The following is a 25,878-nucleotide window of genomic DNA, read 5'->3' as shown; positions in this document are numbered from 1 at the left end:
AGAGATATCTTAAATGTGGACGACCCCCTACACAGAAAACTTACACAAAGAGGAGAAAGGGGTGATTAATATTGACTGAGTGGAGTGTTAGGCTGTAGACAAAGTCAGGTGAAGTCCTGCCTTGGGGAAAATTAGCGGCCAGGGGTTGATAAGTCTAAGTGGATTTTTGTTACATGATTCATGTGCTGTTATGTTCTGCTTCTTGCAAACAGGAAAAAATAAGACATAGCACTGGTCTGTCTTTTGCCTCACCTGTTGTCTGTATCCTCATGTAGAAGTTCTCAGTGACTTTTTATCGTTTCCGAACATTTTAAGTATGTGATCTTTAGCACACTTGTTGCTTGAAGGGCCAAAATAAAACATCATTTCTATGAGAGGGGAAAGGGGCTTTACACATTTGTGAAACATCAATTTAAATTTAATTTTTAATTGTTTCCCCCCTAGATCTCTTACATGATCTCCGCATGGGCCAGGATGTGCAAAATCCTTGGAAAAGAATTTCAGCAGTACCTACCAGTGGTGATGGGGCCTTTAATGAAGACAGCTTCAATTAAGCCTGAAGTAGCCCTTCTAGATAGTAGGTGTCTTCATGAGGAAGTGGCACTTGTAGGATTTCTCTTTGTTGTCATTTTTAACAAAGTTAAAATGAATTTTCTTTGATTCTTTGTTAATAGCTCAAGACATGGAGAACATGAGCGATGATGATGGTTGGGAATTTGTGAACCTTGGAGATCAGCAAAGTTTTGGTATTAAAACTGCAGGGCTGGAAGAAAAGTCAACTGCTTGTCAGATGCTGGTAATTATGTTTTCTGAACTTTATTTTACAACTTCTCATGAATGCATGTGTGTGTGTAAATATATTTCATAGGAGTGCTTTTTATAGATACTGAAGAAGTTAGTTTGAAGAGCCAGGAATGTATTCTTTAAGAAATAAGATATATAAACCTTTAGACTCAACATTTCCACTTACGGATTTCGATCCTCAAGAAATCATGTGGATGAAACCTTTCATTACCAGTGCTGTTTTTAATAACAAGAACAAAGTGAGTAGCCCAGATACAGTGAATAGCCCAAATACCTGTTGTTAGAAGATGATCAGGAAGCACTGTGCCTTGGACTATTACAAAACTGTTAGAAAGCTAACTGTGGGAAGGATTTCTGCCCATTTTGTGCTTAGTGTATGACAGGGGCTAAGGAATGTTTTTGAATGAACAAAAATGTGTTCATAGTATTAAAAATAAAATTGGTATGATTTCATTGTATTAAAAAAGACCTGGTAGGAGAACCAGGATATTTACAGTGATTATCTTAACCTGTATGAGCATGTGTTATAGACAGGGAGGGGTAGGTTTTGTTTTGTTTTTAACTGGTTAAGAGATTATGGTAACACAACTTTGTGAGTCAACTAAACTTGAGTAAAAAAGTTAAGAGATTCAGTTCAGTTCAGTCACTCAGTCGTGTCCAACTCTTTGCGACCCCATGAATCGCAACACGCCAGGCCTCCCTGTCCATCACCAACTCCTGGAGTTCACTCAGACTCACGTCCATCGAGTCAGTGATGCCATCCAGCCATCTCATCCTTTGTTGTCCCCTTTTCCTCCTGCCCCCAATCCCTCCCAGCATCAGTCTTTTCCAATGAGTCAACTCTTCGCATGAGGTAGCCAAAGAACTGGAGTTTCAGCTTTAGCATCATTCCTTCCAAAGAAATCCCAGGACTGATCTCCTTCAGAATGGACTGGTTGGATCTCCTTGCAGTCCAAGGGACTCTCAAGAGTCTTCTCCAACACCACAGTTTAAAAGCATCAATTCTTTGGTGCTTCAGCTTTCTTCACAGTCCAACTCTCACATCCATACATGACCACTGGAAAAAACATTTTATGATATAAATCTAGTAGTTAAGTAAGCCTAAATAAAAACTAATGGCTTCAATTTTATTTTTCTATTAACAAGGCATGGTTTTCTAGTTCATTTAAGCGTATCTCTTGAACTTACTTTTATCAGTACCTGGTGTGCTTATCTACTCTATTGTGTTAGACTCTGTGACCACACGGACTGTAGCTTACCAGGCTCCTCTGTCTGTGGAATTCTCCAGGCAAGAATCCTGGAGTGGGCTGCCAGTAGCTCCTCCAGGGGTTCTTCCTGACCCGGAGATTGAGCTGCATCTCGTGCATCTCCTGTATTGCAGGCGTATTGTTTACCACTGAGCCATCATATTTGCCTATAATTTATAAATATTTTGGAATTTTTATAGTATCTTTCAACTTGAGAAAAAATATAAATGTAACGTCTTTTACATTTACATAAACCCAATTATGAAATCTTTTAATGTGGTAAAAGAGAAAATAATTACTTAGGATGGTTTTTTGTTTGATTGTTGTAATGATTTTTTTTTTTAATTCAAAACAGAAACTCATAGCTGCAGATTTAAAGAAGAGATGTGCCGTGATTACACTTTCATGGTTTTTAAAATAACTTTTTATATTGCCTTAATTAAGTGGTATCTTTTGTTTGAAGTATTTTCAGAGTACGGAAGCTTTTGCTAAATTCTTCCCCACACTAAATAAGAATATGAAGCATTCCGCCTTTTGAATGACAATATATTTTACAGTTGTTTCATGGCCCTTTCCCATTTTACAGTTCCCATGAGTTAGATGACTAATTTCCGTGTCCTGCATACATACAGCTTTAAAAGTAGTTAGCTCTATAGTTGGGGTAGAGCAGTCTGTGGTCCTTAAAGGTTTGCAGTTTGTAGTAAAAAAACAAATGTATAACGTGGATCTTGATTTCTCTTCCAATACTTTTATTTCAGGTTTGTTATGCTAAGGAGTTAAAAGAAGGCTTTGTGGAGTATACTGAACAGGTTGTCAAACTCATGGTACCTCTTCTGAAATTTTATTTCCACGATGATATCCTGTAATTTTTGAACAGAAAAGATTTCTAGATATACTTAAGTTGTAGAAGTATTAGACTTTGTGCTAGCTAAAGTAAGTGGACATCACCAGTATTCTGTTTGCACTGAAGGTGGTTTCAGATTCTTAGCTTGTGCCTTTGTTTCACTTGTGCCAAAAACCTGAAAAGGAAAATGTCAGCTATCCACTAGTTTGACGGTTCCTCTGTGAAGCACTGAAGATTTTTAAGGACTGGGATTTTATTAGCAAATATCTGTAATAGTGTATTGCCACTTTCCCCAAATATCTTTTGGTGATGTTAAGAAAGTAAGATTCTTTTCAATAGGTTAGAGACCAGCTTAACTTTCTAGCTTATTTCAAATGTGGATAATACCTCTGGGGAGAAATGTCTCAATAAATCTGCATGTAACAATTGTCCTCTTCGATATAATGCTAGTTGTAATAAGTATAGGTATCTTTTTACACCTTTTTGCGCGTGCACGCACACACACACACACACACACTTTAAGATGGGTTAAAAAAATGACAGCACAGTGGAGTGAGCCACAAACAGATCTGCAGCCCCAGAGCCCCTCGGTTGCGGTTCCTCCCGCAGCACCCCACGGTGGCACCCTTCACAGAAGGTGGCTTTTCCCCAGCAGACGTCCCGTGATGCCTGAGGACAGGATAGAATCATTTCTAAGAGGAATTCTCAAGACATTTATTTTAGACATAATATTAGATGGGGGAGGCAACTCTGCAGAGATCCTTGGCAGTTTTCTTAGTAAAGTCATTACTTCAGTTGCCTTTGTAAGAAATGGACTACCTGAAGTTTGGGGATAGGTATATCCTGAGATGCTGTGAGAGTCCTGGCTCTTTCCTCTGTTATTTTTGTGTTGAGGGGTTATATTTGAACCTTTATTCCTGTTATATTTTAGGTGATTGGAAAGACAGGAAGTATGTCTTGGGGCAGGGAGACTTGTGTTTTTATACACAGGTTATATTGAACGCAAACTCTTGGAGAGCACTCTTAGATAAACAGAAGTTGCCTAGCACTCCTGTTAATAACTCACGGAGCATTTCAGCATGTAAGTGAGCAAAACAATAGAACAATCTTGAGGATAGTAATCACACTAAATGTCGTCTAAGGTTCATTTGAGTATGTTTTCCTTAACAATAAAACGCGTTCGAGTGGCAGCAGCAGAATCCATGCCTCTTCTCCTGGAGTGTGCGAGAGTTCGTGGTCCTGAGTACCTCACACAGATGTGGCATTTTATGTGTGATGCGCTAATCAAGGCCATTGGCACAGAACCAGATTCAGATGTCCTCTCAGAAATAATGCATTCTTTTGCAAAGGTAAGTATTTTTCTCTCCAAAATTAGTGCAAACAGTTTGTGTGTTCATATATTTGTCTTAATAGATGGGGGGATTTTTTTTTTAATGCTGTAACATAATTTGTAACCAAAAATACTTAATATTTTGGTGTTATCACTTTTTTCCTTATTTTTTAAGAGTAGCTGCTCTTGTATTCTGGTCTTGATTAGTTTCCATCATCATTTACCTAGTAATCCAACTACCAGTTGACACTTGGGTGTCATCCAAGTCAAGCCTAGTCCCTGTCCTCTTCTCTCTCCCCTAAATCTCTCTATTTTTTGCTATATTTCTTCTTTTTGCTTGAGCCTCACGTAATCTGCTCCAGAAGCCATTCCTTCTTTTTCCCTCACTGTTCAGTCACCTTCCCTCAAGCATCAACTTGATCTTGAGTCACTCCCCATTTTCCAAGGCTCACAACACCATAGCTTACTCCACAACTGGGTTTAAAAATTCTTTGTCCCCATTTGCACTTCTCAAGTTCAGATTTTCTGTTACTTTCCCAAAGAATGCATGCTTCCATGCCTTTGCTCATCTCATTCCCTCCGTTTGTGGACAAGCATAGCCTTCTCTAGCACCATCTCTGTACAGAGTATGCATGTGATAACTGAGCTTCTTAGGAGCTGGTTGGTCTTTTCCATCTTTGAATTTGCAACACCCAGCATAATTCCTGTCACTTAAGACATGCTCAGGACATGTTGAAAAATATTTTTAAAATTATTTTCTTGATGTGGTAGCAAATATAATCCAAGTGTATCTACTGTTTAATCTCAGGGTAGGAGTTATGTTCATTTTTCTCAATGCCTCCATCTGATTCTTAATGGAGTTTAACTTTGACTCCAAAAACACTTAAATCTTATGAGTCGCTTTCTTTCCTCAAACTCATTTTTAGTGCATTGAAGTCATGGGAGATGGATGCCTTAATAATGAACACTTTGAAGAGTTGGGTGGTATACTGAAAGCTAAACTTGAAGAACATTTTAAAAACCAAGAATTGCGGCAAGGTAAGTTTTCCACGCCTTTATTTCTGGATGTAATTCTTGACCATTTTTGGCTACCATTTAAAAAGACATTTATTTGGGTGTGTTTTAGTTAAAAGACAAGATGAAGACTATGATGAGCAGGTGGAAGAATCACTACAAGATGAGGTTAGTTACTCCGTTTAGAACTTAACATATGTGACCATTTGCATTAATGCTTAATTTTCTGATTCCTCTGACTTCTCCTAAAAGGTACTTCTTAGTAATCGTCAGCAGAAGAATCTGATGTGTGTTTCGTTTATTAGTTTAAAGATTAAGTGGATTGAAGTTGGCCGGTTTGTGTTTTGGGTGCTGTGTGTGCACTTCTTTCCAGTGACCTTACATATAAAAGCCCTTTGGAGTTCCCTCGGATCTTCTACACCCTCTCACAACACTCATCTGTGCCTGCTGGTGCTTTCCCCATCTTGAAGATGAGTGAACTCAAACTCAGATGTTAAGTGATTGCCTAGAGCCACACTGTTGACACTTGTGCCTAAGGCCAGGTCTTTCTGTAACACCAACTCTCTTTCCCCTGGACCACAGAATTGTGCAAATTCTCCTATAAACAATAGGCGTGTGGTTGACATAATTCTTCACGTTGTTACTCAGAACTCCTACCATCAGACCACTTGATGCCATCAGCATATGTCAGCTCTGTATGTAGGGTCTGCCGTGTGTGGCATGTGGCCATCTGATAGACCCGTGCTGGCTCGTGGGACTCATCCCTGTCCTCGGCAGGTGCTCACCCTGACACGCACATGGTTCCCAGGGATGAGGTGTTGAAAGTAACTGACCCCACATCTCCCCACCATCCCGCTCCAAAACTAGAGATGTCCTAGAAAACAAACAAAACAGTAAAATCGCTCATTTCAGAACTTTGAAATTTGGGATAGTCTTTCAACCATCTATTTTAAATATATTCCAAGGAAAGTATTTGCAGTAAGTGCAGCACTTCAATACTCCTTTTGTCTTTCTATTGCCAGACAAGACATCACTGGAGTAACCTCAGTTTCTGGACTCTTGCTCTTCTCTTAAGAAAGTGACAAGAAATTTAATTTTCTGTGTTTCTTAGATTTTTTATAGTAAATGTTAAGAACAGTGAGAACACTTCTTAAATTCATATGTACTTGTTTTAACACATAGTATGCCCACTTGGTTTTTTTTAGGATGATAATGATGTTTATATTTTGACCAAAGTGTCAGACATTTTACACTCAATATTCAGTAGCTACAAGGAGAAAGTGTTACCATGGTTTGAACAGCTGCTTCCGTTAATTGTCAACCTAATTGTGAGTATTACCTCTTTTTGACAATTATTTTAGATAGTTGACCTGAAAATCTATTACAGCATTTGAAAATTTTTAACACTTTCAGGTTAAAATGGATCCTAGAAATCATAGTTTTTACCGTACCTCTTTAATTTACTGAGTTTTTTGCATTGCCTTGGATATTTTCTCAATGTATGCTTGGAAGTTTACTAATTAGGTTTTCTGTAGTCCAATTAATTTATAATGCAGTCTAAAAATATACAACTGACTTTTTATTATTTCAGATTATCTATACCCTGCTAAATTAATAAATGGAAACAAAACGGTTACAGGTTTTTGTTTTAAAGTAGACCCTAGAAAATTCAGATTTGATCTTTATTATGTACCACCAGCAATCATAGGTTCTGGATGATAGCATTACATATTCAGTTTTTTAAAAATGTATTATAAATTAAAAGCAGTCATTGGATATTTATCCTTTTTCGGCTTTTAATTTTGTGTTCTATGGTACTTAGTAGTACAGTATGTTTTTAAAAATGATTTACGCCCGTGACATCCTGTTGAATCAGAACTATGAAGTTTGCAGCTTTTGCTGTTGCTGTGCTTTTTACATATAGCATTGCCGTTGTCTTTTTGTAAAGTGAATGTTTGTGCATAGATGCTGCTGTCATTCTTCCTCACACTTGGTAGTTTCAGGTGGTGGAAAATCTAGAGAGTAGTTTGAGGGTTGTTATTCACAAGAACTGATTGTTGCAGTGTTTATTTTTCGTTACCTGTATCAGGAATATCCCTGTGACATGACAGCCAATAGTGAATGTTTGTTTCTTTACAGTCTTCACTCCAGTATCCAAAGCTTAAAAGAATGTCTCTTTTGTAGTGTCCGCATAGACCGTGGCCAGACAGACAGTGGGGACTTTGCATCTTTGATGATGTCATAGAACACTGTAGTCCAGCCTCATTTAAATATGCAGAATATTTCTTAAGGCCAATGCTCCAATATGTATGTGACAGCAGCCCGGAAGTCAGGCAGGCAGCTGCATATGGCCTGGGAGTCATGGCACAGTATGGTGGCGATAACTACCGTCCTTTCTGCACAGGTACTTCTGTTTATCCGGTTACACGCGTTTCACCCTAGACATCCCTGTTAGCCCTGCCTTGCTCTCTGCCCCGACCCTGAAAACAGTATACACTGCTTCCTTCTCATTTCCTTTTGCAAACACCTTATTACAGCACTTAGACATTTACCATCCTCATTTGCATAGCGATGGGAATGAAGTCTGAGTGGGACCAGTACCTCCTCGCCTCACTCCTAGGGTGCAGTTCATCTGGGGCTTGGAGGACGTGCTTTTAAGGCATGTCTTGGTCTCTGTGAGTTCGACATAGGAGTAGAGCTTGGAGGCTTTTAAAAGCTGTAGTACACTGAGGTGATCAGGAGTGCAAGTCTGGAGGCTGCTGACCTCTTAAGGCCTATGAATTAATGTAGTGCGGCTGGTCCTAAGCACACTGAGCAAACTCCCTCTCTCCCTGTCATGGTTCTGAAGTCATGAAAACAAAGTGCTCCTTACATTTGAACATTTTCTCACTGTGATTTGTAGCTGGACCAAAAATAATACATTTTTTTGATCATTTGCATGAAAATGAGCCTTGAACTGACTTCTTTGCAAATGCTTGTTTTAGAAGCACTTCCACTGCTGGTAAGAGTTATTCAGTCTGCTGATGCTAAGACCAAAGAAAACATCAATGCTACTGAGAACTGCATCTCGGCGGTGGGGAAGATGATGAAGTTCAAGCCTGACTGTGTGAACGTTGAGGAAGTCCTCCCACACTGGCTCTCTTGGCTTCCACTGCATGAGGATAAAGAAGAAGCTGTTCAGACTTTCAGTTATCTTTGCGACCTGATTGAGAGGTAGGCAGCGGGACAGGGCAACCTTATTTCCTTCCCCTTCACGCAGCTTGGTACTTCCTGTGCATGCCTTTCAGGCGTTCAGGTCCTAATAATGCTGTTTATAAATCAGGTTAAGAAGCCTTATCACAGTTAGGAGTACCTTTTAATCACATCTAATTTTGAGTTATTTGTGGGATTCAGTTCAACAGATGAGGCATTATAGAATAAGATGTTCAAAGAAAATTCTGTTCTGTCTTCCACCCCATTCATTCATTCTTTCATCCATTCAGTTATTAGCTTTACTGAGGCATCATTGCCATATCATTTATTAATAGAAATGAGATGAAAGAACATGGGTTAGAACTGTTATTTGACCCTCTGAAATACTAGTGTTTTTCTTTGAATTAAAAAACCAGTGGTCTAAGGGAAATATACCAGATGGGCACTCAGGGTCTGGCCCTTGACCTCTGGCGTTATTAGTGTTATTTTGTGTCTATGAGTATTGCTAAGAATTAGAACAGCCAGGAGGTTACAAAAGCTATCACATCAAAGTTGTGTCCATTGGTAGTCTGGGCTCGTGTCACTATTAACTACTGCTTTTAGTTCATAAATAAATCCAGGGGCTACAACCACTTGTCTCATGGAGTTTGTAGAAATGAGCCAGTGGGTGTATTCCTTCACGCCTAAGTTCTCATTGGTCATGCAAACACTGGAAGTCTCTCACTGAGGACATCATTAAGGAATGCTTCAGAGCCATCGTGGAGACGCGCTAACCTGCTCTTGCCTCTGAAGTGGTCCATTCTCCATCATGCTGCTTAATCTTCTCTCTTGGAAATGACTGCTCTGGAATTTTCCTAATGAAAAAGATGAAACTAGTCAGATTCACTGTTAGGCTTCTTTCCATTAAACTCGACTGGAACTTATTTCCCAGTTTACTTTTGAAGTGCCTGTACGTCTTTTTGAACTTCAAATTTATTTTAGAAACCATTCTGTAGTATCTAAATAAAATTTATGTTAAGGAACTGTTCTTATATGTATGGTTTACTTGGGAAGAAGCTGCAAAGCTAATCAGGTTTCCTCCTACTGGATTTAAAAGGCAGTTGATTTTAGTGCATAATCATTGTATAAGGAGGGATCTAATAACAGAATTTGGTATTGAGGAAAGGGTATGGGAGAGTATATGAGTGCTTGAGTGATTTTCTATTACAATTTTCATTTATAATTGTTTTCTTCTCTTATTTCAGTAATCACCCAATTGTTCTTGGCCCAAACAATACCAATCTGCCCAAAATATTCAGTATAATCGCAGATGGAGAAATGCACGAGGCAATTAAACATGACGATCCTTGTGCCAAACGTCTGGCCAATGTAGTTCGCCAAGTACAGGTAAGCTGCTTTAGCTAAACTGGGAGAGAAGAACTAAAATGGTTTAGGGGGGTTTTTTGTTTAGTTTTGTTTTTCTGTATTTTTTCTATTAGAGGAAGAGAATAGAAATTCAACAAGCTAAGGAAATTTCACTTTTATATTATCTTGTCATCAAGCCTCAAATATATTTTACTTAATATAATCTACCCATATATTCTCATTATCTATTAAAACTGAAACCTTTGTCTTAAATCTGAGATTAGCACATACTCATTATGTTAGTTTTCTATATATATGTGAAAACAGAAAGACGAGATGTTAATCGTAGTAACTGTCAGCTACCAACGCTGTATAATCGTTTTCCTCCCTAAGTGGATGTGTATAGATAACTTGAACAAGGCATCAAAAGTGTAGCTTTATCAATGTAAAAATGAGAAAGCTTACTGTGAGTGAAACAAACTTCATAGGAATGAAAGGATGTCTTGCTTCTGCAGTGATGCTCATCACGCTCATCTATTGGAAAGAAAGTATTTTGGCATCCCAGTCTGCCTAATGGTGGTCATGAGAGTACTGCCCAGTGATCGTTTTGCCAAATCTAAATATGTAACGTTGTTCTTTCCTAGACTTCCGGAGGACTGTGGACTGAATGCATAGCGCAGCTCAGTCCCGAGCAGCAGGCAGCCATACAGGAGCTCCTGAACTCTGCCTGAAGGGCCTTACTACCACCACCAGAAAACTAACTCCAAATAAACGTTTACCCTTTTGTTTAGGTTTCTTTGTTTTGTTTTTGAGCAAAAGAGAACGGTAGAGTTGTGTGTAGGCCATTCTTCTGCAAAGCCACAACAGCAGAACGAGAAGCCCTGGGTTTCAGGATGGTGTGTAAGTGGATGTCCCCCACCCGACTACTGAGGAAGTCCCGTGAGCCCTGCAGTAACACTGAAGAGTATTTTTCTATTGGTGTAACCCACCCATGTGAAGGCGAAAGGGAAATAAAATTAATTTTCCTCACTAGATGTAAGGAAACTTAAGACAAAACAGCTTTAACTAAGATCCGTTCCTCAGCATAGATGTGTGTGAAAACAAGTTGCTATACACCTAGTGTTCATTCTGTTAATTGGAGTGTGAGTCTTTTTGTGGGGTAGAAAGAAGCCTTCTACCCAGCAAGCTCATAGATCCAAACATTGAAGAAAAGCTGAAGACAAAAACAACAAGCATGAAAATGTTACTTTACGTCACTTTTGGTCCTTTTCCCTGAAAGGCTTATGCAGTGACTCAGTTTGGAGATGTAACTTTACGTCACTTCCGGTCCTTTTCCCTGAAAGGCTTGTGCAGTGACTCAGTTTGGAGAGCTTTTCGGCTTCCAGCCCTTGAATGTGAAGTATCGTTGGCATGTCTGGCAGTGGTCTCGTTCACTCCTCAATAAACAGCGTTGAAATACGAAAGGAGTTTGTGTAAAAATTCAGTACTGTCTGGCTTTGATTCATTTAATGTTTTTAATATAAGAGTAATATTTTTTAAACTGCTAACAATGGCTCTGAATTTTGTTTCCCCCTGATATTTTCCTCGTGCAATTCAAAGTTAGAAGCATCTAGTTTTTACCATCTTCCACTTTAATTTAAGCTAAGTTATGATACACCTACGCCATTCACAATTGATGTGCAAACTTCAGTCGTTTAAAGCTAGCATTGTTCTTGTTAGAAAAAAAGAATTTGGCTTAGTATTTTTATTGCAAATTGTAATTGCTATGGAGCCACACACAACTTTTAAACTTTTAATTTTATGATAAGTATTATGGCTAAAATTATTTACTGATAAATTCAGTAAAATGTGTGAATGTTTTTTTCTTTATGTATTAACCTCATAGCAGTAAATGACTTGCTGTTGTTTCTTTAAGGAATTTTTCTAAGAGGTCTTACTAGATTTCTGTTGAAACTCAAGTGTTAACAATTTTATAGTTTGTACTGAATTTAACCGTGATACAAAAATGAATTTTATGCCTAGATCAGAATTTAAAATTAAAGGTTTTTTTCTTTAAATGATTTGCATTACTTTATTAAAAGTAAATCTGAAATGAAGTAGAAAGTAAAATAAATTATATAAAGATGGATTGGTTGGGAGCAAATACCCTTCATGTGTATTTTGTTTCCAGCCCAGAAGCTTTGGTATCTGGCAGGACAAACACCATGTTGAATGACTTCTCAAGATGATTGCTTTCAGTGGTACCTGTTTGACTCTCTTAATATGGTGGGAGGGGATATTTGAAGCTGCCTAATAGCCTGTCTTCCTGTTGGAGTTAAATGTGGTAGGACAACCCCTCAGTCCTTTCTTAAACAGAATGCTGTTTGGAAAGCTAATTTGTGTAGCGATAGCAATCAACTGGAGCAATTTAGATTTGCCTTTTTTTTTTTTTTTTTTGACAGTACTATACTTAAAACATGTTAAAAATGTGGTGTGTGCTCACCTAAGTTGAGATGGAATATGGTCAGAAGATGGCTACATTTTTTTTGGAGAGTCTAGTGTTTGTGGAGGGCTATACTGAGCACTTACTTCAACGTTTTTGGAAAAAGTCAGAAGACATACTCGTCACAGGGGTCTAAGGTCCCTGAAAGATGTAGTTGGGTACAGATCAGTCAATTGCAGGTTGACTGCATCCTTCTGCATAGAAATAGAATAAATAATTGGAGTTGAACCAAATTAATCAGAGATGTTTGGTTTTAAAGACAGTGTGACATGATCCTGAAATCCAGGGCTTGTAACTGTGACACACAATTCTTTGAAATTACCTGGGGAAACCTTCTTAACACCGCTACAAGATTTTGCCTCTACAAGGTGAAAATTCATGTTTTTTTTTCCTTTTTGTACCAAGTTTAGTGGCCTTGCATGACAGCCAAGAATGGTATATTTACGAATCTGAGCTATTTCTAGAGGAAAAAAAATGTGTGTGGCCCTTACATTTTCTGGGTCTTTTGTAACACAGAGGGTTAAGCTACGTGCATAAGTGTCAGAAATTTTTAGCATAACTCATTTGGAATATTTTCTTAATGCTGTAAATCTGAAGAAAAGCAAAATTGTCTTAAAGCTAATATGTTTCTGTAATGAGAGTCAACTTGATCGTAACTCTGTAGTTGTCATTTGCCTAACAAAACCATCAGTAAATACATAAGCAAATAAACATCCGTGGTGCACCTGGTCTCCTGATAAGGGGCAGTGCATACTTGCAGTGCCTTAAGCGTTGTATCCTCGTGATCTCATGTTGAGTGACGGCCTATCTGGAGAGTTAAAGAGCTAAGCTAAACGGTTCACTTAGTAATTAGTGCACCTTCATTCTGCCTACAAGTATTGCATCAAACCATCTGGCTCTCGGCTTGTTCAGTAGAAACCTCTCTGTTCTTCCTAACCCCCTACCTCAAAGAAGTCATAGCCAAAATCTTTCATTTCCTCAGCCCTGAAGGTACGAAGCTTTAGAAGGAAGTGACTTACCTGCAAGGAGTGGGGTTGGATTTTTACTTCCAACACTTGAACTTCTGACCAGATAGGGTGTTAGAACCATCCTGGACTGACTGACTCCCCCCTCCCCCCTCCCCTCCAATTTTCCCTCACACAATCTGTAATCCTGACAGTCGGCTGCTGGACAATATTTGGTCATGTTTTTTCTGTGTATGTTGTGTGTGTGAGTGGATGAATACAAACTCTGAAGATAAACTGTAGCTCAGTTACCCATTTCTAAGAAATCCCAAAGCAGTGTGATCTTAGTTTTTGTGTAAAATACCACAAAAATTATTTACAAAAAAAAATTCCAGTTAGAGTAGCAGAATATTGTTGTGAAATGTTTAGACAATACTTAACGGGTGTGCCAGTAGACTACAGAAACAAGATGGGCCATCGTGCCTGACAGCTGATTAAAACCTTTGGGTTCCATAATCTCAGGGTACACGGTACATGTGCTGAGACTCCAGACAGGCTAATAACTTCAGTATGTTGCCTTCTCTTTAAAACGGGAATAAAATAGTACCCACCTTATAGAAAATTGAATTGAGTTTAGAAGTCAGGCTTGGTATTAGCTGTCATTATTTACATTTTCATTTTTTCAAAATCAAGTATTTTTTTGCAAATTCCTTGAAGAGCCTCAGCATTGTGAGGCAGTTGTGAAAAGGATCAACATCTTTGCAGAGTCAGCAGAGTGGTACCAGGAGTGTGTCTGGCCGATGGAAATGGGATTTTACTTGCTCAGCACCAAGTGGCTGGTGTTTGGAGATGTGTGTGTGTGGCACAACCCCTAAAGCCACCCATTACCGCGTCTGCACCGCGACCTCAAAACGAAGAGCTTGCCCTTGATTAGGGAACACACTTGAAGCCTTAGGTGGTTCTGTCCACCAGACCAGGGACTCTTGCCCTTCCGGTGACTGCCGCCCCTGCAGGAGGAGGTCTCCGTGGTGGCCATCCAGAGGTGGGCAGCCTGACCCCACTGTCACCAGTCGACCCTTGGGAAGCTCTTCCACTTTCCTGTGCCTCAGTGCTCACCTGGAAGCTGTCCATCTGGGCATTTCAACAAACGGCACCAGACACTGAAGTCTGACCTCTGCTGGTCACTGAAAAGCCTTCCCTGAGCGGAAGCGGTCTCTCCAGGTCTCTCCTCCACAGGCTGTGTGGCAGATGGCCCATGTGGGATCCCTCTTTTAGGGCAACCAATGGCTGCTGCTTTCCACTATCTTGCACACACTCCTGGATTTCCTCTAACCCCTCTCCCCTTGGGGGCTTCCCCGGTGGCTCAGACGGTAAAGAATCTGCCCGCAGTGTGGGAGGCCCGGGTTCAATCCCTGGTTTGGAAAGATCCCCCGGAGAAGGAAATGGCAAACCCATTCCAGGATTCTTGCCTGGAGGATTCCATGGACGGAGGAGCCTGGCGGGCAAGAGTCCATGGGCTGGCAGACAGACAGAACTAAACAGCTAACGCTTGAACTACTTTCACTGCTCTCCCCTTGGAGGAAAATTATAAACAGCCATTGAAATGAAGTAGATCCCCCTTTGATCAGGAAATAGTGAAAGAATGTTTATAGGGTTACGACCCTGTTGCATCTTCTTACTAAAAAACACACATTGAAAGTTCATTATTAAAAGGCCAGAAAAGATAGTTCTACTTTGGGAAAAACAGCCCATCAGTGTTGTCATGTTTGTGAACTGGGTCTTATGGGGAATGGTTACCACTACAATGAATGATCAGTAAGCCGTAAGGCAGATAAGCTCTTATGGCTGCTGTCTCAAGACGAATCACCAATTCGGAGACATTATAATGCATTGAAATAACCGTGTCTTAAAAGAGCAGTTAGTGAAGGTGCATAAGTGGAATGGAGGTTGTGCTTGAGGACACTTTTTAGTGTCAGAAAAGGGATTGCTACTCCTTCCAAAGTTAGAAACCTCAAGGGCCCGGTCAGCAGAAGCAGAGTGAGGGGCACCTCCCTGGCCCTCAGACCTGCCATTCACCCTTTGACAACTTGCTTTACCCACACAGCCTACCCACCTCCAACACAGCAGCCAGTTCCTGGAAGTCACTCCCGAAGGCCTGCAAAATGGCTCAGCCAGCCAGGCCCGAGCCCATCCCCACATCTGACTGGTCACCATCCCTTTCCGTCCCAACTCTTCCCACCTGATGAGCCCTAGACCCACAGGCTTCCTGCCTGAAAACCACTGTTTCCACCTGAAGGTAGGGCCTTTCCCTCTGCCCGCTCCTGCTTTCTTACACAGTATACAGAGAGCATTTGCATCCGGATGGCTCAAAGGTCAAGATGGGATGTTTGCAATGAACCAGGTCGAGGTAAGAAGCAAATGCTCTCCCCACGAAAGTGAAAGTGCTCAGTAACGCTTTCATATGGAAAGCATTTGCTTCTTACCTGGACGGTTTATTGCAAACATCCCATCTTGACTTTTGAGCTATCTGGATGTTGTTTAGTTGCTAAGTCTTGTCCACCTCTGGCAACCCCATGGACTGTAGCCTGCCGGGCTCCTCTGTCCATGGGATTTCCCAGGCAAGAATACCGGAGTGGGTGGCCATGCCCTCCTCCAGAGGATCTTCCCAACCCAGGGATCAAACCTGCATCTGCTGCTCGGCAGGCATATTCTTTACCTCTGAGCCACCAGGGAAGCCCATGCTGCCGCTGCTGCTAAGTCACTTCAGTCGTGTCTGACTCTGTGTGACCCCATAGACGGCAGCCCACCAGGCTCCCCCATCCCTGGGATTCTCCAGGCAAGAACACTGGAGCGGGTTGCCATTTACTTCTCCAATGCATGAAAGTGAAAAGTGAAAGTGAAGTCGCTTAGTCGTGTCCGACTCTTAGCGACCCCATGGACTGCAGCCCACCAGGCTCCTCCGTCCATGGGATTTTCCAGGCAAGAGTACTGGAGCGGGGTGCCATTGCCTTCTCCGAGGGAAGCCCATAGATTACCTTATTTCCAAATAGTTTCTTCTGGGTGCTCCAAAGGCTTCCTCTGATTGGTGTGTGGTGGAAGGTGGTGGTGAGGATTGGACGGAATCCTGTAACCACAGTGTAGCATGCCTGGGGAACTCCAGTAGTGGCTGTTACTTGACAGCTGCATCCAGGCCTCAGGGGCCAGTCCCCAGTCAGGCAGACATTCCAGATACCAACAGAAGTTGAGAGTCTGTTAGCAATCGGAGCTTCCTGCTTCTGAACACTTTGCTGGAAATATGGAAAAAAGCACTGACATATATTCTCATTTCAGGTGGTAGGAGCAAATGGATAAGTAAGGGACGCTCTCTGCCTTTAGTTCTCATACGTCACAAAAATATGTGGGTATTTTGAGAAAGGGGCCCAAATTCTCGAGAGTCTTAATTTCCTTTTTTAATCACTTAAATTGTACAAAAAGAGCCACCTGCACCTGGTTCAAAATTTAAGGTTTATAAAACATTATTCGGTGAAAAGTCTCTTCCCACACTTTCTCCTCGGCCACCTCCACCTAGTTCTACTCACAAGGAGAACTTGGTCCCTCCAGAACATTTTTGCTTGATGCAATTCATAACCACCTTCTGGAAGGAAATTAGCATCCCTGATGAAAATGCAGACATGTCTTTCTGTGGATATGAATCTCAGGTTAAGAACTACTCTGAGAAAGTGCCCACCCTCCTAGGTAGCCTAGCCTGAGTTCTTTAAAACATTTGGTTATCCTCTCCACCGCCCCCGCCATTAAGTCAATAGTGATTATCTACCCTATTTTCTTCTTCTTTTCTTTTGGCCTCTAAATACCTCTGCTATGAAAGAAATTTTTTAAATTGGCCAGCTCAAGGTCTGTGCCCTTGCAATACATGTATAATAAAGTTCCCACATAACTAAATTATCCAAAAATTATTTTTTTAAACATTCTCAGAAGGAAAAATTGTCAATTTTAATGTATCCTTCCAGGGTGATAAACATTCAAATGCATTTTTGGAATAAAATTACCATCATTTTGGTTAGGAATTAATTCTCAGTATTGAACTTTGTTAAAGATGGAGGTTAAATGTCTCTTGTAGTATGTGCAGTGCTGGTTACCATCAAAATTTTAAAACTAGCTCATTATATGGATTTAGAGCCTCATTTCATCTTAAACTAAGTGACATCTGGCCAAAATCCTTTTATACTAAATCAGCATAAAAAGTTCCACTCTCTTTAGGGAGCATATTTTCAAGAATGCATTTTCCTAAATTAATTGTCTCATCATTTATTTCATTTCATCTTTTTTAAATTTAATAACACTGTTCTGTTTTTAATGTGCATATTTTATGGTTGCATGCTATTTTAATAGCAAATTATATCAGTCTGTGTTTCATTCATAGGAGTAATTTAAAATTTTCCTTTAAAAAGTCACTGAGTGGATTTTTTAAATTATAATGTAAACAGAGGCACAATTGCTTTGAAGTATGGCAAGTACATGGACAGTATTCATGAGTGAAGTTCAGGAAACACTTTTTCTTGGATGAGGTTTGCAACACAATTGTATAGGTCCAAGAAGCTTTGTTCTGCTTGATTTGAAGAAATACAGTGTGGTAATTATTCTGTCACATTAGATGAACAAAAGCCAGCAAGAAGAATATGGCTCAGCCAGTGAGACACTTGGAGGTATGAATCAGAGGAGAACAGGAGAATTGCATAGGTTGGTTGGGGTTGGGGGGGCAGGTTACTTTTCATTTTGAAATAATTTTCAAAGACAAAAACTCCCAGGTATCTTTTATCCATGTTTTAAAATACTGTGACATTTTCTGACTCCCCTGAGAGTGACAAAGACTCTCCTTAACCCAAGTTCTAATCAGACTCCTTTCAGCTGTTTCCCTCACCTTGCTGTTGTTCAGTTGCTCAGTCGTGTCTGCCTCTTTGTGACCCCATGGACTTCAGCACACCAGGCTTCCCTATCCTTCACCATCTCCTGGAGCTTGCTCAAACTCATGTCTGTTGAGTCGGTGATGCTATCCAACCATCTCATCCTCTGTTGTCCCTTTCTCCTCCCACCTTCAATCTTTCCCAGCATCAGGGTCTTTCCCAATGAGTCAGTCCTTCAAATCAGGTGGCCAAAGTATTCAAGCTTCAGCTTCAGCTTCAGCATCAATCCTTCCAGTGAATATTCAGGACTGATTTCCTTTAGGATGGACTGGTTGGATCTCCTTGCAGTCCAAGGGACTCTCAAGAGTCTTTTCCAACACCACAGTTTAAAAGCATCAATTCTTTTGATAGAGAATATAAAGACCTTTGACTATAAAGACCTTTGTTGGCAAAGTAATGTCTCTGCTTTTAATATGCTGTCTAGGTTGGTCATAGCTTTTCTTCCAAGGAGCAAGCATCTAATTTCATGGCTGCAGTCACCATCTGCAGTGATTTTGGAGCCCAAGAAAATAAAGTCTCTCACTTTTTCCATTGTTTTCCTATTTATTTGCCATGAAATGATGGTACCAGATGTCATGATCTCAGTTTTTTGACTGTTGAGTTTTAAGCTAACTTTTTCACTCTCCTCTTTCACTTTCATCAAGAGGCTTAGTTCCTCTTCACTTTCTGCCATAAGGGTGGTGTCATCTGCATATCTGAGGTTATTGATATTTCTCCCGACAGTCTTGATTTCCAGCTTGTGCTTCATCCAGCCCAGCATTTCGCATGATGTACTCTGCATATAAGTTAAGTAAGCAGGGTGACAATATACAGCCTTGACGTACTCCTTTTCCAATTTGGAACCAGTCTATTGTTCCATGTCCAGTTCTAACTGTTGCTTCTTAACCTGCATACAGATTTCTCAGGAAGCAGGTAAGGTGGTTCCTTCACCTAGGGCTTGACTTTTCAGACTGCCGTGTTTGTCTCTGCTTTATCCAGTCTTAGCAAGAATCCTGCCAAGTCTGTTTAGCCACCCTCTAAACAGCCACATACAGTATTTGCCTTTCTCTGTCTGACTTAGTTCACTAAGCATAATACTCTGTAGCTCCACCCATCTGCAAATGGCAGAATTTCGTTCTCTTTTTTTACGGCTGTGCAATATTTCCATTTCTATGTGTGCTACATCTTTATTCATCCATCTGTTGATGTACACTTGGGTTGCTTCCATATCTTGTCTATTGTAAATAATGCTACTGTGAACACTGGGTACACCTATCTTTTCAAATTAGTGGTTTCATTTTCCTTGGATATAAATCCAGGAGTGGGATTGCTGGATCATATGGTAATTCTGTTGTTAATGTATTGAAGACCCTCCATGCTGTTCTGCACAGTGGCTGCACTGATTGACATCCCCACCAACGATGTGCGAGGGTTTCCTTTTCTCCAACATTTAAGCATGGACTTCACAGTCAGACCAGGCTGGATTTGAAAGGCGCTCAGTCACGTCTCACTCTTTGCGACCCCATGGACTATACAGTCCATGGAATTCTCTAGGCCAGAATGCTGAAGTGGGTAGCCTTTCCCCTCTCTCAGGGGATCTTCCCAACCCAGGGATCAAACCCAGGTCTCCCTCATTGCAGGCAGATTCTTTACCAGCTGAGCCACAAGGGAAGCCCAAGAATACTGGAGTGGATAGCCTATCCCTTCTCCAGCAGATTTTCCCGACCCGGGAATCAAACCAGGGTCTCCTGCATTGCAGGTGGATTCTTTACCAACTGAGCTATCAGGGAAGCCCCATTTGAATTGCAGGTATCCTCTTTATTAGTTGTGTGGTTTGGAAAATGCATTTGGCATCATAACCTCTCTACCTCAATTTGCTCATTGTGAAACAGGGAAATACCTGCTCTGCTGGGTCTCTGAGAACTCAGTGAGGTCAGGCATGCAGACGTTCTGATGAAGGTTGGGCGCCCCCCATCCCTCCCACAGACACATTATGCCTGTGGAACCTGAAGGGGACCTGTTCACAGCAGTTTACAAATAACTTAAAACACCTTTTCGAAATTTGACCTTTCACAATGTCTAGTAAATTCTTTTATTGGCGAGCAAAAATTGAGTTGACAGGTTGGTGATGGACAATAAAATAATCAAAATTGAATTTATTCTGACAAATGAATACTGTGGGTATCTTTTAAATTTTATTTGTTTATTTATCTGTCTTTTGGGTGTGTTGGGTCTTCACTACTCGGGCAAGCTTTTCTCTAGTTTCAGCGAGCAGGGCACAAGGGCTTAAAGGCGTGTGGGATCCTCCAGAACCAGGATCGAACCTGCGTCTACTGCACTAGCAGGCAGATTCTTTCCCACTGAGCCTCCAGGGAAGTCCCTGTGGATCTCTTAGAGTCTAAAAACATTTGGAAAAAAGGTTTTGCTGGGTACTCCTTGGTGGTCCAGTGGTTAAGACTCTGTGTTTTCACTGCAGAGGACGTAGATTCAGACCCTGGTTGGGGAACTATGATGTTGCAAGCTGCGTGGTTTGACCCCCCCAAAAAGAAACTCTTTGGGTTCTTTGTTTTTTCTCTTTTACCTTAAAATGTACACAAAATACATTTGAAAGATACATCATCCTTGAATTTTGCTCAATGGAAAGTAAACAGTCACCCCATGAAATGAATGTCTGGAAGATAAGATTACTGGTTTTTGTTTGTCTGTTCGTTCTTGTCTGTTTTTGGCTGTGCTGGGTCTTCATTGCGGTGCAGGCTTCTTGTTGCGGGGGCGTCTCTCGTCGTGGAGCACGTGCTCTAGGCGTGTGGGCGTCAGGAGTTGTGACTCGTGGGCTCTCAAGCTCAGGTTCAGTAGCTGTGGAGCACAGGCTTAGCTGCTCCAAGGCGTGTGGGATTTTCCCAGAGCAGGGATCGAACCCGTGTCCCCTGAATTGGCAGGCGGACTCTTCACCCTTCAGGGAGGCCCCAAGATGACTGTTTTTAAATAACTGATGCTGTCAATAGTTTGCACAGTGAGCAACGTATGTATGGTTTTTATGCTCTATTTGGGATAGGACTGGGGGTTATTTAAGATTTGTCTCCCTGGAGAAAAAAATGTGAGAACCTTGAGGGGGCAGCAGAGGAGCGTCACTGCTTTAAAGAGTTAGCGAACAATGACTTTTTGTGTTTCATCCTTTTGGAGAAAAAAAATGCTGGCCTGTATGGAAGCTGATTCTGAAGAATATACCGATTATATTAGAGACACTGCAACACGGAGGCCTTCTCTTCGGTCAGGTGGATAATGTGGCTGCCATCTCCTGCCACAGGCCAGGGAGGATTTTCATCCTTCCGTGTTCAGTTGTCAAAGCATAAATGGGCAAGAAATGCAGATTATTGTGAATTAGAGCCCTTGGGGCAGAAAAGATAGCAAATGATTCTCAAGTGGAAAGATTCTCTCCTGGCTTAATTACTAGTGTGTTTCTATGATCGTTTCTGACCCTCCTTCATTGTTGAGACAAATAATTCAATTAACAACATAAACTTGGTAAGGTTTAAGTCTTGAGTTATTATTTTGAAAATTTCCCATGGTGGAGGACTTAAAACTTTCTGTACTTTCAGTGCCTGATAAATGCCAACCAGTTATTTGATCTTCAATAAACATATGGTGGAGAATTAATTGCTATTCGATATCTAGGATTGTTTTTTACAGCAATATTTAGAACCCAGCTTCTAGGCATTCCCTTCAGAATTAGAGCCTAGTACAATATGGTGAAGCAAACGAGCTAGAAGAATTTGAAGAAACCACAAGCATTTTATGATCAAATGAATAACAACAGAATTAAGGGACTCATTGAAGATAAATATTTTAAAATGTGAAAAATAAAATCTATCACCCTAAAATACAGGTGAAGCTAGCTCTGTGTTCTTAACACATTTCTGAAAAGGAATACATACACAATATGGTGAATACTTTTTACATTGTTATACATTTGGCATATGTCTATGGATAAAACAATAGCCTTTGTATATGATAAAAACACAATTTTGACAGTACTGAATTTCTTAAGTATGTCTTTTGTTGTTAGTGGTCATAATATGAATACATTTAATTTTCCCACAGTTAACAGGCAACATGAACACTCAGTATATTAATTTTTGTGTATAATCAAGTTTGTGAATATTAAAATATGATTTGGTTAATGATTGTAACCATCTTTCCATGGGCTTAGTTGCCATCCCTAATTCCTATTTGATGAAATATTTATTCATATCTTTTGCCCATTTCACAATTAGATTGCTAGTCTGTGTTTTTTAGTTTTGTTTTTTACTGTCAAGTTCTGAGAATTCATTGTACATTACAGATATAAGGTCTTTGTCAGGTATGCAATTTGCTAATTTTTTTCCCATTTGGTAGCTTATCTTTTCAGAGTCTTTTGTAGCACAAAATAGGGCAGGGTCTGTATGCTCAAAATCACATGTTGATTAAATAATCCAAAGAAGACCTGGCTAAATGTAGAGATATATTGTACTCTTGGTTGGAAGACTCAGTATGGTAAAGATGTCCATTTTTCCCCAAACTGATGAATAGAATCAACACGTGCATGCAAGCATACATGCTAAGTTACTTCAGTTGCGTTCTGACTCTTTCCAACCCCATTGACTATAGCTCGCCAGGTTCCTATGTCCTTGGAGATTCTCCAGGCAAGAATACTGGAGTGGGTTGCCATGCTCAACTTCAGGGGATTGTCCCAAACCAGGGATCAAACCTAGGTCTCCCGCATTGCAGGCAGACTCTTTACCAGCTGAGCTACCAGGGAAGCCCCTACTACTGGTAGGTATACCTCTAACATTTTTTTTTTTTACACGACTACTTACTGTCCTCCTGAAAGGACAAACAAAAACAGAAAGACTCCCATTTAAACTACAATATGCACTACGTGTCCTTATTTAATTCTCCCACCTTGGTTCCTCAAAAGTCCTCTAATTCTGTCCTCCACCTGCGAAGAAAGCATAGAAAACCCAAGATTATTGAACCATGTTCTTTTAAATTGGTTTCCCAATCATGCTGACGGATGTACCCACGCCATCTCACCCAGACCCATTCAGAGTCAGTGACTTGCATTTTTAAGAGGGCTGAAATCAAAGTACAGTTAGTATTAATAACTGTGTTAGGAGCAATGTTAAGGGTCCACATGGGGACTGAACTCACGACCAAGGCCTCTTTCCAGCTGCTGCCAAGCCTCAGAAACAGCGGATGTCCAGACAAGTAGCTTTGCAGGAAGATTCTCTTTCCAGGGATGCTTACTGACCAAAACAACCTTTTGAAGCAAAGAAAACAAGCTCATATTGGTTTTCTGCCTTGAAACGGAGTCGTCTTCCTCCGCTTCCTCCAATTTAATAATGAGTTGTTAGTTTCAAAGGTTCATCACACAGCTGTTGCTGCTGCTGCTAAGTCACTTCAGTCGTGTCTGACTCTGTATGACCCCATAGATGGCAGCCCACCAGGCTCCTCTGTCCCTGGGATTCTCCAGGCAAGAATACTGGAGTGGGTTGCCAGTTCCTTCTCCAAGGCATGCATGCATGCTAAGTCACTTCAGTCGTGTCCGACTCTGTACTACCCCATGGACAGCAGCCCACCAGGCTCCTCTGTCCATGGAATTCTCCAGGCAAAAGCACTGGAGTGGGTTGCCAGGTTCTTCTCTGACACAGCTGTTAAGAATCAAGAAATAATCTGATTGTCTTCATTCAGCTTGCCAACAGCTGAAGCTCTTTTTAGTTGTTGTCTACAGTCAAGGGATAGGCTGGATCCCTCTCCTTACGTTTACTGAGCACACCCAGCAGAGCAGGTTGCACACCCAGAGTTCTTTGTCCCAGGAAGGTGCCAGCCAGTGTGACCGCTCTATAAAGAATGACTGGTCTTCCCTTGAAAGGTCTTCCCTAATGAAGACAGACCCCGTGCTCGGTAAGTCTGTAAGCCTCAAGGATAAGATAAAAATGAGACAGGGTGCCTGGACTGAGCCTGGCAAGGTCACAGTGACCTCTGATATTTGCACAGTGGATATGCAACTGAAAGTGGGGTCCAGCTGCTCACCACTCAAAAGCCAATAGGGTCCAGGTTGGTGGGATGGAAAGTGCTTTATTTTGGATACTGGCCTCTGGCAGGGAGGACAGATGCCTGTCCAAAGGCCGACTCCCACCCCTGACAATCATTGGGCAAGAGCTTTTATAGACAGAGAGAGGGGGTTACATGCAGAAACAGCCCAGTCCTCCCGGACAGTCATCTTGAGATTGGTCAGCAATGGCTGGTCTGACCAGCGTCATCTTGGTTGTTCTAGGTGCAGTTAATTGTCCAGATTCCATTTCTTTCTATTTATTTGAGGCCAAAGACAAGAACACCTCAATTTTACAACCAAAAAATCAGGGAAGACATTTACAGAGAAATTTAGGACCAAGCATCACCATCCAAGGTCAGTTATCCCATCAAGTTGTTGTGCTTTGAGAGGAGAAAAGCAACATTTGTAAATCCTCAAAAACAGAAAAGGCTGCCATTAAAAACCATTCACTTCAAGGATCATTAAAAATGGACAATTGAATTTGCATCTCAAAAGTAGACTCAGAGCAAAGATAAATTTTTCCCTATAACTAATAGGAAAAACTTGGTGCAAATTAAATTGTCTTAATAGAAAATACAATATGTAACAACAAGGTATAAAAAAGGAACTAAAAAGGTTTTAAAGCAATGATATTAATGATTTAACAATGATAGAAAGATGGAAACTAAGCGTCCCTCTAACAGAACTTCATACTATTTTTTAAAACCCATAAATAGCAAGAGTAATGTTTGATTCATTTCTTTATTCAACAACTGTTTACTGAGTGCCTACTAGGGATCAGGCTCCATTCTAGAAGCTGGCATTCAGAGAGGTCAATTCAGGGCAGTCCTGGCCCTCAAACTGCCCACAGGCTTACAAAGGCAGATGGACAAGCAAACAAGGTCGCACCATGTGCCAGGGGGTGCTCTTCAAGCTACACAAGACCAGGAAAGGGCACCTGCCCCCAGACTAAGAGAGAAAACGCTCCTCAGCAGAGGGAGGGCCTACTTCCAAATTTCTAAGGTAGAGAGGAGTTATTCAGGCAAAGAGGGAAATTCCAGGCAGAAGGAAGAAAACCCACATTCAGGGACACAGAACATGAAGCAGGTGTGGCTGCAGCTTAGGGCAAAGAAGGCTGTACCTGGATAGGTGGGCAACGTTTGGATAAGAAGGTTCTTGTATTCCACATGAAGAGTTTGGACCTAATTCTGAAGGCAGCGGGGAATGTTGGAGGATCTTAAGGCCAGGAGTGACAGGATCAGATACACAGTTTTGGAAAATGACTCTGGCTTCACGGAGAAGAACAGAACTATAGGCTAGGAGGGCAAGTAGAAAGACGAGGTAGCAATCCAGAAGGAAAACTCTGAGGACCTGGAGGCAGTGGTGCTAGAAGAGAGAAAATGAGACAGATATGAGTTACATCAAGGAAAGAGAACCAGCAGGTCATCGACTGGACTTGAAGTGGAGGGCAGGTGGTGGGTGGACTTGAAGTGGGGTCCCCATGGCTTCTGACTTGGATGGCTGGGCTTTTAGGGCATAAAGAAGGTGTCAAATGTATTTATCAGATGCCAAATGTATTAAAATTGGAAGCATTGAAAAGTTCATCAGACCGGAATTTCTCGGCCTTTTATGTGTACAAGAAGCTTGTTCAGACGCAGAGTCCGCTT

The 25,878-nt window shown here is 41.0% G+C and overlaps 1 protein-coding gene across 1 annotated transcript in view; it reads left to right on the top strand.

The window, feature by feature from the left end:
* IPO5 (importin 5) overlaps window positions 1-11,258 on the top strand; it is a 41,259-nt gene extending 30,001 nt beyond the window's left edge. The window contains exons 16-26 of the mRNA XM_018056424.1: window positions 445-577; window positions 675-796; window positions 2,810-2,906; window positions 4,072-4,244; window positions 5,152-5,263; window positions 5,352-5,407; window positions 6,445-6,567; window positions 7,424-7,643; window positions 8,224-8,452; window positions 9,676-9,817; window positions 10,420-11,258. Coding sequence (XP_017911913.1) covers window positions 445-577; window positions 675-796; window positions 2,810-2,906; window positions 4,072-4,244; window positions 5,152-5,263; window positions 5,352-5,407; window positions 6,445-6,567; window positions 7,424-7,643; window positions 8,224-8,452; window positions 9,676-9,817; window positions 10,420-10,506 — 1,494 coding nt within the window. The 3' untranslated portion in view covers window positions 10,507-11,258. The remainder of the gene's footprint in view (window positions 1-444; window positions 578-674; window positions 797-2,809; window positions 2,907-4,071; window positions 4,245-5,151; window positions 5,264-5,351; window positions 5,408-6,444; window positions 6,568-7,423; window positions 7,644-8,223; window positions 8,453-9,675; window positions 9,818-10,419) is intronic.

Source organism: Capra hircus, chromosome 12, assembly GCF_001704415.2.
Source record: "Capra hircus breed San Clemente chromosome 12, ASM170441v1, whole genome shotgun sequence".
Lineage (NCBI taxonomy): Eukaryota > Metazoa > Chordata > Mammalia > Artiodactyla > Bovidae > Capra > Capra hircus.
Note: the sequence above shows the minus strand (reverse complement) of the source record. Positions and strands in the feature narration are given on the sequence as shown.